General features: G+C 36.4%; 2 protein-coding genes across 5 annotated transcripts in view; one reads left to right on the top strand and one right to left on the bottom strand.

The window, feature by feature from the left end:
• Positions 1-9,971, bottom strand: part of LOC138695171 (glutamate receptor ionotropic, delta-1-like) — a 51,359-nt gene extending 41,388 nt beyond the window's left edge. The window contains exons 1-4 of the mRNA XM_069819630.1: positions 9,469-9,971; positions 5,505-5,605; positions 4,422-4,595; positions 546-757 (exon numbers count right to left, since the gene is read on the bottom strand). Of these exons, the coding sequence (XP_069675731.1) occupies positions 546-757; positions 4,422-4,595; positions 5,505-5,605; positions 9,469-9,501 (520 nt within the window). The 5' untranslated portion in view covers positions 9,502-9,971. The remainder of the gene's footprint in view (positions 1-545; positions 758-4,421; positions 4,596-5,504; positions 5,606-9,468) is intronic.
• Positions 9,972-11,375: 1,404 nt separating this feature from the next.
• The window catches only part of LOC138694299 (DNA polymerase lambda-like), a 47,086-nt gene continuing 40,531 nt past the window's right edge, over positions 11,376-17,930 (top strand). For 2 of the 4 annotated variants that reach the window (XM_069817881.1, XM_069817880.1), the window contains exons 1-3: positions 11,376-11,835; positions 13,049-13,151; positions 17,586-17,759. In XM_069817881.1, the coding sequence (XP_069673982.1) occupies positions 11,770-11,835; positions 13,049-13,151; positions 17,586-17,759 (343 nt within the window). In that variant the 5' untranslated portion in view covers positions 11,376-11,769. The remainder of the gene's footprint in view (positions 11,836-13,048; positions 13,152-17,585; positions 17,760-17,930) is intronic. The other 2 variants (XM_069817878.1, XM_069817877.1) reach the window with 2 other exon arrangements.

Raw genomic sequence — 17,930 nt, 5'->3', positions numbered from 1 at the left:
ATATTGCACGAGCTCTTGCAGATTATCATCGCATTTATCCGTTATAAAATTCATGATGTCAGTCACAGTGGACAGTGGAACAAATGGCAAACCAAAAAACATGGTTGCCTGGTTTTTACCGGCTTCCGTTTGTATTGTACTTACTCTGCAATCCCATACCTGCTTTGCGTTTCCACACTGCTTGGGAAAAACAGAACTCCTTCAGACGAATGCCAGTGATAGAATGAGAATTAAAATAATTCCAAACCAAATACGAATGAAGTACATTGCTAGCATACAGACAATACAATCGAATGATGGATACTGCTACCATACAGCCAACACAATCGGATGACCATTATGTCCGTGGTATCGAAACATCGCATTACTCGAGTATAATTGTATCTTAATGTCACGTCTTATTGTATGACCGAAAAGATTCGTGACCTAAAAAGAGAGACCAAAACCACCTGAAATGATGGAATGTACTTCACTATTCTTTGCATGTATAGAAATCAACTAAATACCAAATTACTGTTTGTTAATGATTCTGTATCTACACTCACCTTGACAACAGAAGAAGCCATAGATATGCAGGAAATTGCTGAAAAAGTCAGGCCGATATTTTTGGTCCCTAATGACCATTCTGTTACTGACATACGCAGAGCTGGTGGCCGTGATGATACATGCGACAATAGCGAACCACAGAGTCTGAGAGAAGGGGGTCAAGGGCCAGATCCAAGAGAAGTGCTCCTCTCCCTTCACAAACAGGTGAAATCTGATAATCACAAACAATTTTCATGGTAAACAGACATGCATGAAAGGAAGGCCTTAATAATTATAAAATGTTGAATTTCGAAACGTTGGAAATATTGGTTCCAAGTAAAATATGTAAAACCCGAAAGTTTTCTTCTACTGTTATCCAACCAGGAGCTCAACCGTGAAAGGAATGTGCTTACTATTGCGTCATCTATTGGAGCGAAGTAGATAGATATTACTGTTATAACGTCAGTTTAAAAACCATGCGCTCTCCTGCATATGTTGTTTCCTGTATGGAGAGATTAAAAGACCAGGAGATTAACAGTGATCTAATTTTGTAACTAGGGTAGTATCAATATGTGTGTGTGTATCATTGTTATTGTTTGTGCTGTGAGAGCTAGCCAATACAGATACAAGTACCCACGTGTGTGACCTTATGACATCAACATTCATTCACAGCATTACCCTGCTTCGTCTCAGTCCCCAAAGACTTTCTCGTGGTTGGAGTACAGTAAAGTCTTAATAATAATAATAATAATAATAATAATAATAATTACAATTACTTCATTACTAGAGATGGTAGATTTTTGCAGTCATGTTAAATGTGCCCAAATGCTGTAAAAATAAGTATATATTTGAAAGCAGCCGCCATGCTGGTCTATTGACTGGAGCACTGGACTTATAGTATTGTGGACCCAGGTTTGATCCCCGGTGTACCCCCAATTTATAACTTGTGTTGGGCAAGCCCATGGACCAAGAAGCAGAAGTTTTCTCCAGGATCTCCGATTCCTCTGTGGCATCCCAACAAATCTCCATCACAATCTCATCTCATCGTAGGTGTAACATAGACCAGTCTCCTATGGCGCACCATGGCCAGTGACTCTGTTGGTAAATTGGCCTACACAACTGGGTTCATATGGGAAAATGACAAAAATAACAATGGCCATTGGTCAAAATTTGAAAGCATGCTAAGTATATTAGGGCCGTACTGTAGTTTTTTAATTCGCAATAAATTGCAAAATGTGTGTGTTTCTGGGAAATAAGAACGAAATTATATTTTATGAGACATTTTTGTGTTTTTGTAAAAAAAAAAAATTAGAATTTACCTGAAGACTCCACCACATATAGATTCTTACATTTTTTTTAATACTTTGGTCATCTTTCCATGTTAGTTTTTACAGTATAAATAGCACAGGAATGTGACCCATCTGATACCACCATTATCTCTAGTTTTAAACTAATCTCTCTAGTGCTGATGGTATAATATTCGACCTCTTTAAGTCCAGTGTTCACTTACAAACATGTTGCATGTTATTGATGACAAGGTGAGTTGGGTTAAAATCACAACATATTTTTGGCACTTTTTTTAATATATATTATTTTAATGTACCGAAGTACATATGATATTTCCATGCAGATATTCTGCGTCATCATACGATGAAAGAGTAATGGAACGGAGAAAAATTCTCTCCGGCGCCGATGACGCAGAATATCTGCATGGAAATATCATATGTACTTCGGTACATTAAAATAATATATATGATATGCGTAAATCACTTCGTGATTTAAGACGGCGCTTATTCCGTCAGATCCCGGCCAAACTAGTCACTCATAACGAGTGCACCTCAGCACATGTGTGGACTTCGGTCCTACGTTCATAGACATCTATGACGTAGTGCAGAGGGCGGCCACTAGAGGGAACCCAAGAGTTGGAGCTTAATCTGAGACGATTCTATCCGACGCCAGGGTTGTATCCGGTGTGGCTTAGTGGATAAAGCATCAGCAGGTAGAGCTGAAAACCCAGGTTCAAATCCCGGCGCCGGAGAGAAATTTTCTCCGTTCCATTACTCTTTCATCGTACTTTTTTTAATGTTCATAGTAATTTTATAATTTGTTCTTTTACTTATTATTTTCAAGAATTTTAACTGGAAAATCTACAAAATGCCCTGTTAACACATTGATAATATTAAATTTCTACCACCAAACTTTCCGTAAAAAATGTTCCACCCCAAAACGCTACAAAATGATAATTTCTAACATTACAAGTACTATAAAATGTTAAATTTGATTTTTATAGTGTTAAATTTTTAACTTTAAGTTCCTAAAATCTACCATCTCTATTCATTACCTAACAATGTGTGTACATTTTTTTTTTAGTATTTCATATAACAGAATACTATTTTTACAAGGTAATTTACAAAGAAATATAATTTTAGGATATGATTTTAGAAGCTATTTTGAGTAAATAAAAGTGTTCCTAAGAGAAAAAAAAGTGTATTGTTAAATCACGTATGAACATAGTTCCAATTTCAAATGGTTATGGCTGTTTGATCCTAAAAAAAAATAGCTATGCTTCTATTTTACTTTAAATCAGAAGTGTCAGATGCCTGTTTCAGAGTCAGTTGTGGCTCTCATTGCAGCATGCCAATCCCTCAGCCACACATTGTTCATATGGAAGCATACTATGGAGGGGAAATATATCGTGTTCAGCACTGCCAATTGCAAACTGACGTAATACTTCGCTCAAGCATATTTGGTAGTTAAAATATTCTGCACATTCATTACTCAAGTCATTACTGTATATGAGTGTTTAATTCTTTTATTATATATAATAATAATAATTTTATGAGATGATAATATAAATTCCATCTTCACTTTATTCATTAAAAGTCTGACATTAGCTACAAAATAATTAACACAGGATGCACAATTGAAGGGTTCAGAGCCATAGTGTACCAAGTGCCATGTATTAAAAACGTAGGAAACAAGGGTTAAAATTAAGTGAGAACCATAATTTAATGAAACATATAGCAATTAATATAAAGTATGCACATTAAATGAAGGATGAGTGGAACAGAGAAAAATTCTCTCTGGCACTGGGATTTGAATCTGGGTTTTCAGCTCTACGTGCTGACGCTCTATTCACTAAGCCACACTGGATTCCCATCCCGATGTTGTATTGAATCCTCTCAGTTTAAGTTCCACCTCTTGGGTTTCCTCTAGTGGCCTACCCTCATGCACTGCGTCATAGATGTATGACAGTGGCACAATGTCCATACATGTGCAGAAGTGCACTCCTTATGAGTGACTAAGTGGCCGGGATCCGACGGAGTAAGCGCCGTCTTAAAATACTAAGTGATTATTTTTTGCATATCATATAGGCCTATTATTACGATGTACCGAAGTACATATGATATTTCTGTGCAGAAATTCTGCGTCATCATATGATGAAGGATGAGTGGAACAGAGAAAAATTCTCTCCGGCACCGGGATTTGAACCCAGGTTTTCAGCTCTACATGCTGACACTCTATCCACTAAGCCACACCGGATTCCCATCCCGATGTCGGATTGAATCCTCTCAGTTAAAGTTCCAACTCTTGGGTTCCCTCTAGTTGCCTACCCTCATGCATTGTGTCATAGATGTATGACAGTGGCACAATGTCCATACGGAAATATCATATGTACTTCGGTACATCGTAATAATATAATAATATATGCACATTAAAACTAAATGATATGTCAATATACATTAAACTATGGTATTCACTTAACTTTAACCCTTGCTTTTTCCGTTTTTCCCTCTATGGCTCTGAACCCTTCAATTACACAGTGAGTGTATCAGTCTGTACATCTGAGCAGAGTAAGTTATGATAAGAATTTTAACAAAAATTGAATATAATACCCTGACATGTAGAAGGGCTGAGTGAAATCTGTATTATTTGGTATGCTACTCTCCACTTCCAGAAATGGGATGACATCGATGTGCCCTTGCTCCAGATCTTTCTGAAGACCGCTCCAACTGTCCTTCTGTTGAATAAATCTCACGCCAGATTTTTCCACTTGCCTCCCATTTAACCTGATTGAATCAAGAGATATGTGTTATTAGTAGCAGATACTGATCGAGCTTTTGTTGCTTGCTCATGGATGTATAACCAGTGGCAGCTCGTGAAGTTTAATCCTGGCAAGGCTAAGTTACTCAGAATCAAAATGTCAAATATAAACATTTTGATTTCAGAGTGGAAAATCCTGTACAGTGAGAATACGAATTTATAACCAGACTGAGGATATATATAGAGTGGAAATGATACAACTGTGTAGATTGAAGGGGGCAATGGAATACATTATAATAAAAAAACATACTATGCATTTTGTATTAAGTGCAAGGTTAATTATCATCTGCATCAGAAAATAACACCATAATTTAAAATGTTAACACAGTGAAGTCGTTATTTACTTAATTTAAATAAGTTAATAGTTCATCAGTAAGAAAATTTGGTTATTTTTTACCGAAGTCCCGAACTAAGATCTCAGTGCTCCTGTATTTCAGCTACCACTTCAGGACTGAGACGAATATAATTTTCCTCAGAAAACTTTGCAAATATCGATCGACATTTATTTTTGGAAGTTATGAAAAAACAGTTGCCGAAAAAATCATTCATTACTATCGTCAACATTAGAAACTAATTGCATACTGACAGGCGAGTATTTATTGCGCACTTTTAAATGAAGCAATTGGTTATTTTTACAAATTTAAAGACATACCACCTACCAAACTTCCGCGTACCACAATGTGAGAATCCTGAGCTAGAGGTAATCCTCTCTTTTGATAATGCTGTCATTCTTCTTTTTCTCCCCTCTCCTCTATGTCTAACGAAGTATTCTTATAAATAACTTATTTGAAATGTGTTTTAAAATAATAATAATAACAATGAAAACCATAATTAACATATTATCAATAGTATAAAACTGCCTTTCTTTTACTTACGAAAAATTCAAAGCTTTAGCCATATTCTCCCAGATATCTCCAGCAAAACCACTTACGCCTTTCACTTCACCCTCGGATTTGAAGTTTAAAATTCTTCCATTCTGCAATATAAATTAAGCATACTTACTGTTAGATATTGTATTTTGTCTGTCGTAGAAAATTATTTTTCATTTTGATTTTGTATGTAACCTGGTCAGTGGTGAATGACCAAGATTTTTTCGTTTGCACAGTTTTGAATTTAAAATTTAAATTTGTGTTATATGGTAAATATAACGCCTCATCTGTTATTACGTAATAATGATATCATACATTTTATTTCCTGTTTTAACCTGCAACAGATGATCAAGTTGAGACATTCTCAGTTTCGCCCCATATCGCATATAATTATGTGATAGGGGTTTCAACTATGACACAATGGAGTTAACTCTTGAGGAACAATGCGCTACTCTGAAATGTTGCTTGTGTCTTTAAAAAATCGTGTACTGGGGCGTACGAAATGCTAAAGCATGCTTGTGGTAAGTCTGTTCTATTCTATAGTACTGCTTGTAGATTTCGCAAAATGTCCAAAGATAGAAGGCAGTCATCTTCAAAAGAAATGATTTCTGGGGTCCCAATGACAGCTCTCACAGACATGAACATTAACACTGCTGCTGCAGTGGTGAGGGAAGATAGACGAATAATAAAATATCTGTCAGAGATCCTGAACATTTCATTAGGTGCTGTCATTCACTGGTAACAGGAAAACTGCACATGATACATGCTAATGCATAATGGGTTCCAACACTGCTTAAACTCCTGAACGACAGGAGGTTCACATGCAGGGTTGAGTGGATCTCGAAAGGATGTAAGAGGAGAAAGGATTTTTTTCCCCAGATCATAACTGTAGATGAGACTTAGTTGCATCATATTGACTCTGAGAGCATAATAGCTTTGTGCTATCCTATGTGTGAAAAATTTTCGTCATCACAAACAACAAAGAACGCCAAAGTAATGGAATCTGCAGAAAAATCATGGCTGGCCATCTTATTTATTCACATTCAAGGAAAGGTTTATCAGCATGTTGTACAGTACCAGTACACATAACTATGATAGGACAACTTATGGTTAGTTTTTTTTTTAAATTTTATTGGGTTATTTTACGACGCTGTATCAACATCTAGGTTATTTAGCGTCTGAATGAAATGAAGGTGATAATGCCGGTGAAATGAGTCCGGGGTCCAGCACTGAAAGTTACCCAGCATTTGCTCGTATTGGGTTGAGGGAAAACCCTGGAAAAAATCTCAACCAGGTAACTTGCACCGACCGGGATTCGAACCTGGGCCACCTGGTTTCACGGCCAGACGCGCTAGCCGTTACTCCACAGGTGTGGACCTTATGGTTAGTATAAAAGTGTACTGAAGATGTAGAAAAATCATGTCTGGTAAAAACGACCACATCTCAATACAACAGGAAATGCACTGCCTCACATTGCAAAGGCAGTCATGGAGTGTCTCACTAAATAATGGTCTCCCTCAACCTCCCTACAGTACGGACTTGGCATCTGGTGATAAAATATATATATATTTCTGTTTCCAAAGTTCAAGAAACACCTTTGTGGGATTCTCCTTCAGTCTTAAGAAGTTGTGAAATCTGCTGAAGCAATCCTGGAGGACCTATCAAAACATGGCTTCTATGGCAGAAACACTGTGACAAGTACATTGAAACCAGTGGAGACTAATTTGAGGAAGACAGTGAAAAATGTAGGCTAAAAAATTCTATAATAATTACATTCGAATTTGTTAAATTAACGTCATTTAATAATGTACTGTGTTAACTATTGAGACTTAGAAGATTCTATATCTTTGTGACTAGTTTCAGCATCATTTCCACCTTCATCAAACTTTCTAGTGAGGTTTTGTGCATTCTTCTGAGTTATTCTTGCTGGGTGACTGTGGGAGGATGTGTAGGTAGTTTTGGGGGTGTGTTTGTGATTGGTAATGTGTGGTGTTCATTAATACCCCGTATGTCTTATAACTGTGTACACACACGCGCGCGCGCGCGCGCACACACACACACACACACGCACGCACACACACACACACACACACAGCCTGTTCAAAAAGAATTCGACCATGTTTTATCGCACAGAAACAAATGAAGCACAGGAGATGCCTCTGGTGTGAATGTATAGGGCACCTTCATACATATGCGTGAATTTTTTTCTGCCAACAGAGAGCTTCAGTCACTGGCAGTCAGCCTGTGAGTGAGTGTATGTAGTGAACATCCGTCAGGTTTTCACTTTCAATGAAATTACAGAACGACTTGAGCAACGGTATTGCACTCAGTTTTACAGAAAAGCTTGTTAATACCCAAGTGGAAACCATTTGGAAGATTCAGCATGCCTCTGGCGACAATGCATTGGGCATCACACAAATAAAGGAATTATACAACTAATCCAAATATGACCACACCTTGGTGGAGAGCGAACCACGTTCTGATAGACCCTTAAAAAGCCGAAATGATAAGTGGTTGCAGACTTTGGTCATGTAGGACCATTGCGTTACCATCCAAGTATTTGCAGATGAGGTGGGTATAAGCGCTGGTTCGATACATTCCATTTTGAGAGAGGAACTGACCATGTGAAGAGTGTCTGCGAAATTTGTACCGGTATTGAAGCTGCTAATGACAGAGCAACTGATTCACATTTTCTTGGTCGAACACAAGATTTCTCAGGTTCGTCAAGCCCTTTAGTCTCACAACATGGTTCCTTCTGTTTGTTTTTTGTTTTGTTTTTTTGTCTGTTCCCAAAGCTGAAAATTCCTTTGTAAAAGGAGCCCGATTTGAATCACGAGAAGATATTATGTAGAATGCAATTGCCTGGTTGTACTTCATTCCAAAGAATTCTTCTAGAAATGTTTCCAACAATGGTGGTGTACTGGGAGAAATGTGTGCAATCGGAAGAAGACTATTTTGAAAGGGTAATTGTATCTTTTCCGACCAATGGTGGGATATATTTTTTTTTGCTCCACTTACAATATTACAGTTATTAGGTGCCTTGATTATAATTTCTATAGCTAGAATATGAACCTAATAAGGCTAAATAATGGGCTATTACGTACTACTACTCTACTACTACTACTACTACTACTAATAATAATAATAATAATAATAATAATAATAATTACTTTGGGTGACAAGATTTCAATGGTTTTTCCAGCCAAGCAAGTTTTCTTACTCATGTCTGCAACTGTGTACATGGAAAACTGATAGACAACAAAAACTATGTATGCCTTTAGACATTAGCATCATAGTCAAATAAATTAGCATTGTGTCAAATATTAATCGCACACAGTAAGTGCCTTATTAACATCAAGTTATTTTCTAACTTTTGTTACAACTTTAATATCAGTTCCTAATTGTGAAGTTTCAGAATACTAATTATTACCTACGTACAGACCGATTATTTAGTCCTGACAGCTCAGCAACACGAAAGAGGGGAAGTAATATGAGTAGTTGGGAGAATTCCGGAGTAGAGATAGTAGGGAGGCGTCAGTAAAGAAATGCACTAGTACAGCTTAACTGTACTGGAAACACAATGCTCTACCACATGCGTGACATCCGATCGCTCTGAATGCAAGCGACTGACTAACCTGAATATCCCTTGGCGTAACTTAATGGACTCGCCTGACCCAGGCGCACATTGTCGGCGACTGTCAGGACTAAATACTCGTACTGTACTGGGTGTTCAGTTCAAAATGTGTCATGGCTCGCTGTATGCCGTCATGTGGCTAGCTGATGAGCCTAGAGAATTCAATCTTCCTACACTTCCGCAGAGGTAGAGGTAGAGAAGTTGCCTAGCAAGTACGGCGTTCATTCTGAAGAGTACGTACCGATACGTACGATAACGCCGGTAGTGGCAGGAATGTGAACTGTTTGGAAATACGTACTGTCGGGATATGGGGAGAGGGTTAAGACGATTACTTACGTATTTGTTGACATTAACTTCGACGGTCAACATGGACACGGAGCATTTGATTTGTGTTGTGGAATGTTACCGTACGCAACCGATGATAACAAATACCCTGCGTACGACTTGCCGGCGCAAAACGCAGTTCGAAAGAGGTTATGGTAGCACACAGACTGTACAGACCGCCATCTGTTGCTACGACGTTCAAGTTATACCGTACACGTTCTCAAGTTCAGATTGAAGAACGCCTTAAATAATAGGCAACTTCTCTAACATATAAGCTGAAACTCGCTTCAAATCGGTGACCCAACAACAGTGACGTCATGACACACATTGAAATGAACACCCAGTAGTCTGTTTCGCATGACACTTATAAATTGTAAATCGTATATGGCGCCGAAGTGAACTCGATCATTTGCGAGTGCGAATTCAATTTAATTCGATTAGCAGTATTCGGTGTTGGAACATGGAAGATCGTTTTGAGTAAAATATCGATATTATAACGTGAAGTTATCGATGTAACATGTAGTGATGGGCGAAGTTGTTCTTTTCCCGGAACAGTTCCGACTGTTCCGGTTCCGAAAAAATACTATGTTCCAAATAACAGTTCCGAAATAACAGTCACCAGTGGTGATGAGTCGGAGTCGTTGAGTCGTTCAAACGAACGGTACAGTACCCTCCCTCTTCACCATGCTGTGCACACTGGAGCACTCATAGGCATGACATAGTACACATTCTTATCTATAGATGGCACTGCAATGCACATTCGAATCGATTTTGGAAAATTGCTGTGCATGCGGACAGAACTCAAAAGCTTAATGTTAGTAATTAAACAGCTGTTGACTACAAGGACAGAATACAATACTTTGTTTTCGTACATAAAGTTATAAAGACATGGTAGCCAACTAAAAAAAATAACATAACATTTAAAACATATGGTATGTAATTTCTCTTCTCCCTATTACATAATAAAAAAAAACAAATCATTAATTTTTATTTTTACTTTTCTTAATGCAGTTATAATAATAATAATAATAATAATAATAATAATAATAATAATAATAATATAATAATAATAATAATAAATATTACAATTTCATAAATAAAAAAGATATATATTGGCAGTACTGAAACCTGGAAACCCCGCAGTGGGTTAGTAAAATGTTGGAATCGCATCTTTACCAAAGTGTAATTTAAACTTCGCATTAAACCTCGCTCTCCAAATCAGTACTTATATGGGTAGTTTCCAACAAATAATGCTACAACATTTTTGTCGTTCTTTGATAACAGAGAAGACAGCACAAAAACTTGTGCTTGTCAGACTTAACCTCAACAAACGGCATACAGACATTGTAACTAAACCACTCATTACCATTTACGACTTTAACCTTTGTATAGAATCAGCTGATCAATGAATTAATAATAGTATGCGTACTTTATGACTTTGTAGAATGTTTATAAAACAGAATTAGTCAACTAATGGTGAAATAAACCATAAAGCGGGAATGAATATTACAGATTATTAAATACTTACTATAACATTACAGATGATTGGCCAGTCTTACAAATGTTGATATTAAAGTTCGCGCCACCGCAAGGATTTCAATTTCCATGCGCCCCCCTCCAACCACGTGAGAGTTTCAAGTACCAACTTCATCCAACGAAGTTCCAAGTATAACATAAAGAACAACGAGAACAGTGTAACTGCAGCTGTCGGTTCATCGGAACAAGCTCCGACGTTCCGACTGTTATCTCGGAGTCGGAACATACCTTGTGCAACGCGGTACTGCGAGCCCGCAACAGCTGGGCAAGTGAGCAGCTCGGAGTCGGAACACTGTTATTTCGGAACAGGAGGTCCCGACCTACTGTTCATTTTTGCAACAGTTCCGAGACCGGAACAGTTCCAAAATAACTGTTGTGTTATTTTTTACCCATCTCTAGTAACATGTCACTACATGAATTTCATGGCGGATTGTTGAGAATTTGCGATCGTTTTATGTAGATAGTTTACTCAAAAGTGGCGCGAATGACATGTAAAAATAAACAGTAACAGGTTGCGTGTGACTTTCTACGTTTCTAGAACTTGAATTAATATTAAGCAGCGGAGTGTCCTTGTGTAGATGACTACAAAAGTTAACCTTAATTTACAGCGATATTTCCTTTAATCAAATAGCTTATTACTACTATAAGTAGTAGCAGTAGTAAGTAATAGCCGTGATCAGGGCTAGTAGTAAATTATTTGATTTAATTCCCTCCTCCATTTTAAAAGGGATAATTAATAAGGGACTCCCCTTGGAGTAATTAACAAGGGCCGATCTAATGAGTGACTCAGATGATGACATTTGTCTGCCAGAGATATTTTCGCCTTTCAGAACTAAACTAAAGGTAATTTGGGGTATTCTTTAAATTGAATGTGTATGAACACATTTTACCAAACATTCTTTTTAATTGTAAAGGATATTTATATGCACTGTAGTGTGCATTTCCGCTTTATAATTGTAAAAGGCATTTTTTTGTTACACCGACACTATTTAGGCCTACTGAGAAGATCAAACTTAGTTTTTCTATAGCACATGACACTGAAACTTCCAACTTGAATTTTTCTAAGTTCTCCGGTGTGGGAATCTGTGACAGGTTAAGTTATGTTGAGTTAGTGTAGGCTTGTCGTATGTCTTGCATAACAATTTATTGTATATATCATGTACATGTATCTTGTAAGGGAGAGGGTATGCCTTTTTTAAATCAAGATATGCCAAGGGAAAATTTTGGGGTAGCATACTGCCTCTGGTTTTTCCTACTGCTAATTACTGTTGTAGCGCCATGAGGTGGCAGAGAAATATTCTAGGCAGGGCAGGGGAGAAGCCTTGGAATACTACAATGAAGAATACTATGAGCATGCGCCATGGCTTCCCCTTTTTCCCCTTTTAGAACATTTCTCTGCCATCTCATGGTGCGACAACAGTACAATGGATTCAAGTATTAAGTTGTGATGTGTAGGCATGAAAGTAAAAATTCTACTGAAAGGAAAAGGGAAATTTTGCCAAAATGACTTACTGGTACTATCATTACTCATTAGCATGGATTATCTGACAAACATTTTCTTAATAATTTATAGTAGATAATTTATTTTATGAGGTAAATTTTTATGTATTACCTCTTTTGATCTCATTATGTACCTAAATCGTATCAGTATGTAATTACTTAATTCCGATCCAGTTGTATGTTCAACTATGTAAGCAAGTTTTAATCCTGGTTGAGTGTAAGAGAAGGCCTTACGGTCTTAACTCTGCCAGGTTAAATAAAGCCATTATTATTATTATTATTATTATTATTATTATTATTATTATTATTATTATTATTATTATTATTTGCTTCATAATAAGTATGTGTAATGAAATAGAAGTGTACTTAATGTAATTGCATCCGATTTTAATTGTAACTTCTGTGAAACAACTATACACATTTAATTCAGTTATCTGTAATGTAAATATTGTTGAAAATAGGCCTATCATACTGGAAGACTTTGTTTAATAGCAGAGTTTATAACAGTGAATACTATTGTGAAATGACAAATGCAAGTGGATGTATGACCTTTTAGGAGATAGCAATAAAACTTGATCCAGAAGCTACTCTCTCACAACGGAGGAGAGATGAAGAGTTTGACTTCCAGATTTGTCAGGCGAAGGAACTAATTAGCCATGGTAAGTTTATGTATACATTATACATTGTTTTACTTTTTAGATGTGTCTTCCTTAGTTTCCACTTGGTGAATTAATAATTCTTATAAAGATCTGGTCTTTCTTTTCTTCTAATGGTGTACAAGTAGGTACTTCACTGTCCATTCAACCATATGAAGGCAGTTGTGTGGTTTACGCTAAACCCATGATAAGGTGAGATAATGGAGATTTGATTTGTTGGAATGCAACAGAGAATCAAAACCCCTGAACAATGTGCTTGACCAACACATGTCATAAATCGGAATATGCCGGAAATCGAACCTAGGTCCACAGGATGAGTCCAGCACTCTAGCCACTGGACCACGAGAGTATTTGTCCACAAAGCTGGGAACCTGTTGAAATGTGAACTAACTCACTGCCGAATTTTTCCTTGAACTCTGTTATATTACTTTATTTTATTTATGGGTTGTATTTATTTTATATATCTTGATTACACAACTTTTAACACTATATCACTTCGGAAAACGTATTAGTGTCTTTCACGTGTTAAATTTTATATTACCTTGTTAACATGTTTCGGCCTGCAATTGGCCATCTTCAGAACTGGTTGTTGCTGGTCTTGGCGCCTTTTGTTTTGTGTCCTATGGGGGTGTGTTTGTGTAGTGTAATGTGGAATCAAAGAGTGTGTGTGTTCTGAAATTGGATAGACATGGAAATTCTACACATCCAACCAAAAAGCCAGAAGCTAAACACACTAGAACAATACGAAATATACAGACACACAAAAACACATCCAAATGAAATTCTCAACACACAACTCAATTTCAGAACACACACTCTCTTTGACTCCACATTACACTACACAAACATACTCCCACAGGATACAAAACAAAAGGTGCCAAGACCAGCAACAACCAGTTCTGAAGATGGCCAATAGCAGGCCGAAACATGTTAACAAGGTAATATAAAATTTAACACATGAAAGACACTAATATGTTTTCCGAAGTGTAAGTTATTTATTTGTTTGCTTATTATTTATTTACAGACCGATTTTTTTAGTCCTGACAGCTCAGCGGTGCTAAAGAGGGAAGTAATAGGAGTAGTAGGGAGAGCTCCAGAGTAGAGATAAGGGTGAGTGATCGGTAAAGGAATGCAGTACAGCTTAATTGTACTAGAAACCTACTGCTTTACCGCACTCATGACATCCGATCGCTCCGAAGACAAGTGAGTGACTAACCCAAACACCCCTTGGCTTAACTAAATGGACTCGCCTGACCCATCTCCGGCAACTGTCAGGACTAAATAATCGTACTGTACTTACATTTTAAAGGGATGGATAGAGGTCATTCAGCACTGTGCAAAATGAAATGCTGCCAAATGGTTTTCCATCAATCTTGCTATGGCATTTTAAATCTTACAGTTTCATTCCAATTTTTTCTGTGATTGGTAATTAGAAATTAATAGTTCATAAATGCTTTCTTTTCAAGTACTTGTTACCGAATTAAACTCGTTATAGCTAAGAACATTTGATTTGATTGTAGTCTTAAGTGCATTGAATAGCAATAAATGCAGAATGGAAAGTGTCATTGTTTAAGTTCTCTGTCAGCAACTATTATTAACTGGTTTGCACATGCAATTGATTCTACTTATTTCTATTGCAGAGATCTGAAGTAGGAAATTATACTCCATGCTACTGTATATATCTCCGTTTAATAATGGTGCCTCAAACATACAAATAGAAGCAATAGAATTCGACAATATGGAGCTTGCAAGGAAAGTTTTGAAATATAAATATCCACCCTTGATTGTCTCTGGTTGTTCGATCTTTTACCTGACAAAATATATTTAACATTAAATCAATTGGAAAATCATTGGAGCTTCCAAAAGAATAATACTGGGTCATCCAATTATCGTGTGACCAGAGCTATGGCAGGGATTGTGCTGGCTGATAAGGTATCACTTTCCATGAGCCAGGCAATACATGAGTCTGTGGTCCAGCGTTTACTTGTTATACTGCCTAATAAATTCTAATGTACTTTAAAATTTATGTACTCACCCATGTCGGGCAAGGAGATGTTGGAACTGCCTGCCTCCATTTTCCACATTTCTGACATCTGCTTAGGAGATTTCTTAGGGGAATTTTTCAGGCATTGTCCAATGTCATCAAGAGTTCCTTTTGTGAGCACTGTACATCACTTTCTTCGCTTCTTATCTTGAACACTTCCAATTTCCCGAAATTTATTAACTACTTTATGAATCATATCACGACTTGGAACATGATCACCTGGAAATTTCTGTTGAAATAATCTCCTTACATAGGGTGACCAGATTCGCATTGATAAAGAAGAGGACACAAAGTTTAAAAAAGGAGGACATGTTCGAAAAAAAAAAAGACAAAAAAAATAGATATTTAGATTTAGGCTTATATCGTCTCATTCTTGACCCCACTGTAAGGTTCGAAATTAATTAAGATCAACCAAAGCAGGTACATGAAGAGAAACGCACTATTTATCTTCCATGCTGTGATGATCTCAGTCATAAATATAATATTCAAGAATGGAATGTCATTGGACTTAAGTTTGGTGCGCGAGAAACAATTCCCAAATTTACATTGGAGATCCTCAGAAAATTAAAGGTTCCTGAAAAGACTCTTCAGACAATTGCATCAACCATTTTAAAATCTTCATTGAACATCGTCAGTCACCATCTCTATTCAGCTTTATAATATTCAATGTATATTATTTATTTTCAATAAATTTTTATCGTTTTGATGGTTACCACATCTTGTCGCAGAATATTCTTTTTTAAAATTTCATTATATATTTTTTTAACATTAATTTACATTTTCTTTTTTTTCATTTGGATTGATTAGGATGCCAACATTTTAAATCCAAGATTTGGATGACTATCATTTCGATTTGATTGATTAATATCTACTTTATTACGAAATAATTATGAAAATGTAATAATAATGATTTTACAGTTAGCTATACGTGAAAGTCAAGGGGACTATAATTTATTAAAGAGGGCAGATAATATCTATTTAGATTTAGACTTAGGCCTATATTATACTTAAAATTATGTCAGCACCTATTTCATTACAGCATACTTATGATAAATTTAAAATCGCTAGCAAATATGATATGAAAATCTCTACTTCAAAATCCAAAATAGTGGCAATGTGTAGAAAAAATATACAATGGGTGAAAATTGAAATTGATGGCAAAATTATAGAACAAGTGTCTGACTTTTCATATTTAGGAAGTGTATTTACAGAACATAAGAGTGATATTGATATTAAATTACAAAAATATAATAAATTGAACAGTATAATACAAAGACATTTTAGTAAACAGATGATGACAGACAGTAAATTAAGATTACATAACATTACATAAAATCTGCTCTCAAATACGGAAGTGAAATTTGGATTTTAAATAATAGAAACTCTCAAATGCGTTTCTTGCGATCATTGTTAGGAGTCACTAGATTAGACCACCAAAGGAATACTGCCATCAGAGAAAAACTTGGATTACCCAGTTTAACCGAGGAGATAACAAGATACCAACAAGAATGGAAACAGCATCTGCGGAGAATGGAAAGAACTAGACTCCCAAAATGAGCATTCCAGTACGCTCCAACAGGATATCGAGATCAAGGACGACCAAAACATCAGTGGAAAGACCAAGACAATCTTCGCTAGGTTCACTGTTACAGGCCATTTTGACCTAAAACGAACCTGTTCATGATGATAATGACTTATGATAAAACTTAATAATAGAAAATGATTTTGCAGTTAATGAAAACGACCATAACAAATAGGAGCAAAGAGAGTTATGATCATTCCGTCGATGCTGCTGCCACCTACAGGCAAATTGCTTCAGAAAGGCGTCAAATCAGATAATTTCAAAATATCAAGCATACGAAGTACGAAAAGGACATTTCTTGTTTTTTTTTTTTTTAATCTGCCCAGACCCCGGATAAAGACTTGGAATGGAGGAACATGCTCAGACAAAATAGGAGTCTGGTCACTCTATCCTGACAGCATAGCAGATTCTGTACAGACATAAGAATTTTAAATAAACATTTGATGGGAAATAGAATAATTAGGCCTATTATTTGCCATTTATTCTTAGGAGACTACATGTGTAGTTGCTTGCACTGTTCAAACAACACTAACTGTGTCACATGAGAGTCATGTCAAAACCAGTAAGATAACTCCACCCACTTCCCCATCCAGCTGTAGGTGTTGCCTTATCGGCGATGCACTTCCTGCTGCAGCTCTGATAAGAAGGTAATTGGATGATCCAATACATTTCTTTTTTAACTGACATATATCCAAAATCAAATGTATAATGAAATTAAGAAAAGAAATGTATCTCCCATTGTATATTTAACATTTAGAGGCCTGTATAACATCTGTTATTGATTTAAATGTGGTTGTGTTCGATCTAACAGGAATAAAAGAAGTAGTAGGTGGAGAACCAGCATCTCCAAGTACAGATTCCAATGGTGAAGAAATTGAAGACCTAGTTGAAAGTTGTCGTACAATTAACACAGGACAAATAAAACTTGTTCCTCCAAAACGATGTACGTTTGATGTTGCTGAATGTTGTCGACTGTACAACAAAGGTTAGTTGATTGTTTTCCAAATTTTATCTTCGAAATTCCTTTCTCTCCTAAGATCTCTCTCTATCTTTAGTTGCTGTGTAATTTGTGTATGTCTTTCGAATGTTAAGTTACTCGTAGTTATGAAAATGGGGTTGAATTAATTAAACTTTTTAATTAATTGAACTGTTGCAA

This window comes from Periplaneta americana, chromosome 2, assembly GCF_040183065.1.
Source record: "Periplaneta americana isolate PAMFEO1 chromosome 2, P.americana_PAMFEO1_priV1, whole genome shotgun sequence".
NCBI classification, from domain to species: domain Eukaryota; kingdom Metazoa; phylum Arthropoda; class Insecta; order Blattodea; family Blattidae; genus Periplaneta; species Periplaneta americana.
This window is presented reverse-complemented; position numbering and strand designations above follow the sequence as displayed.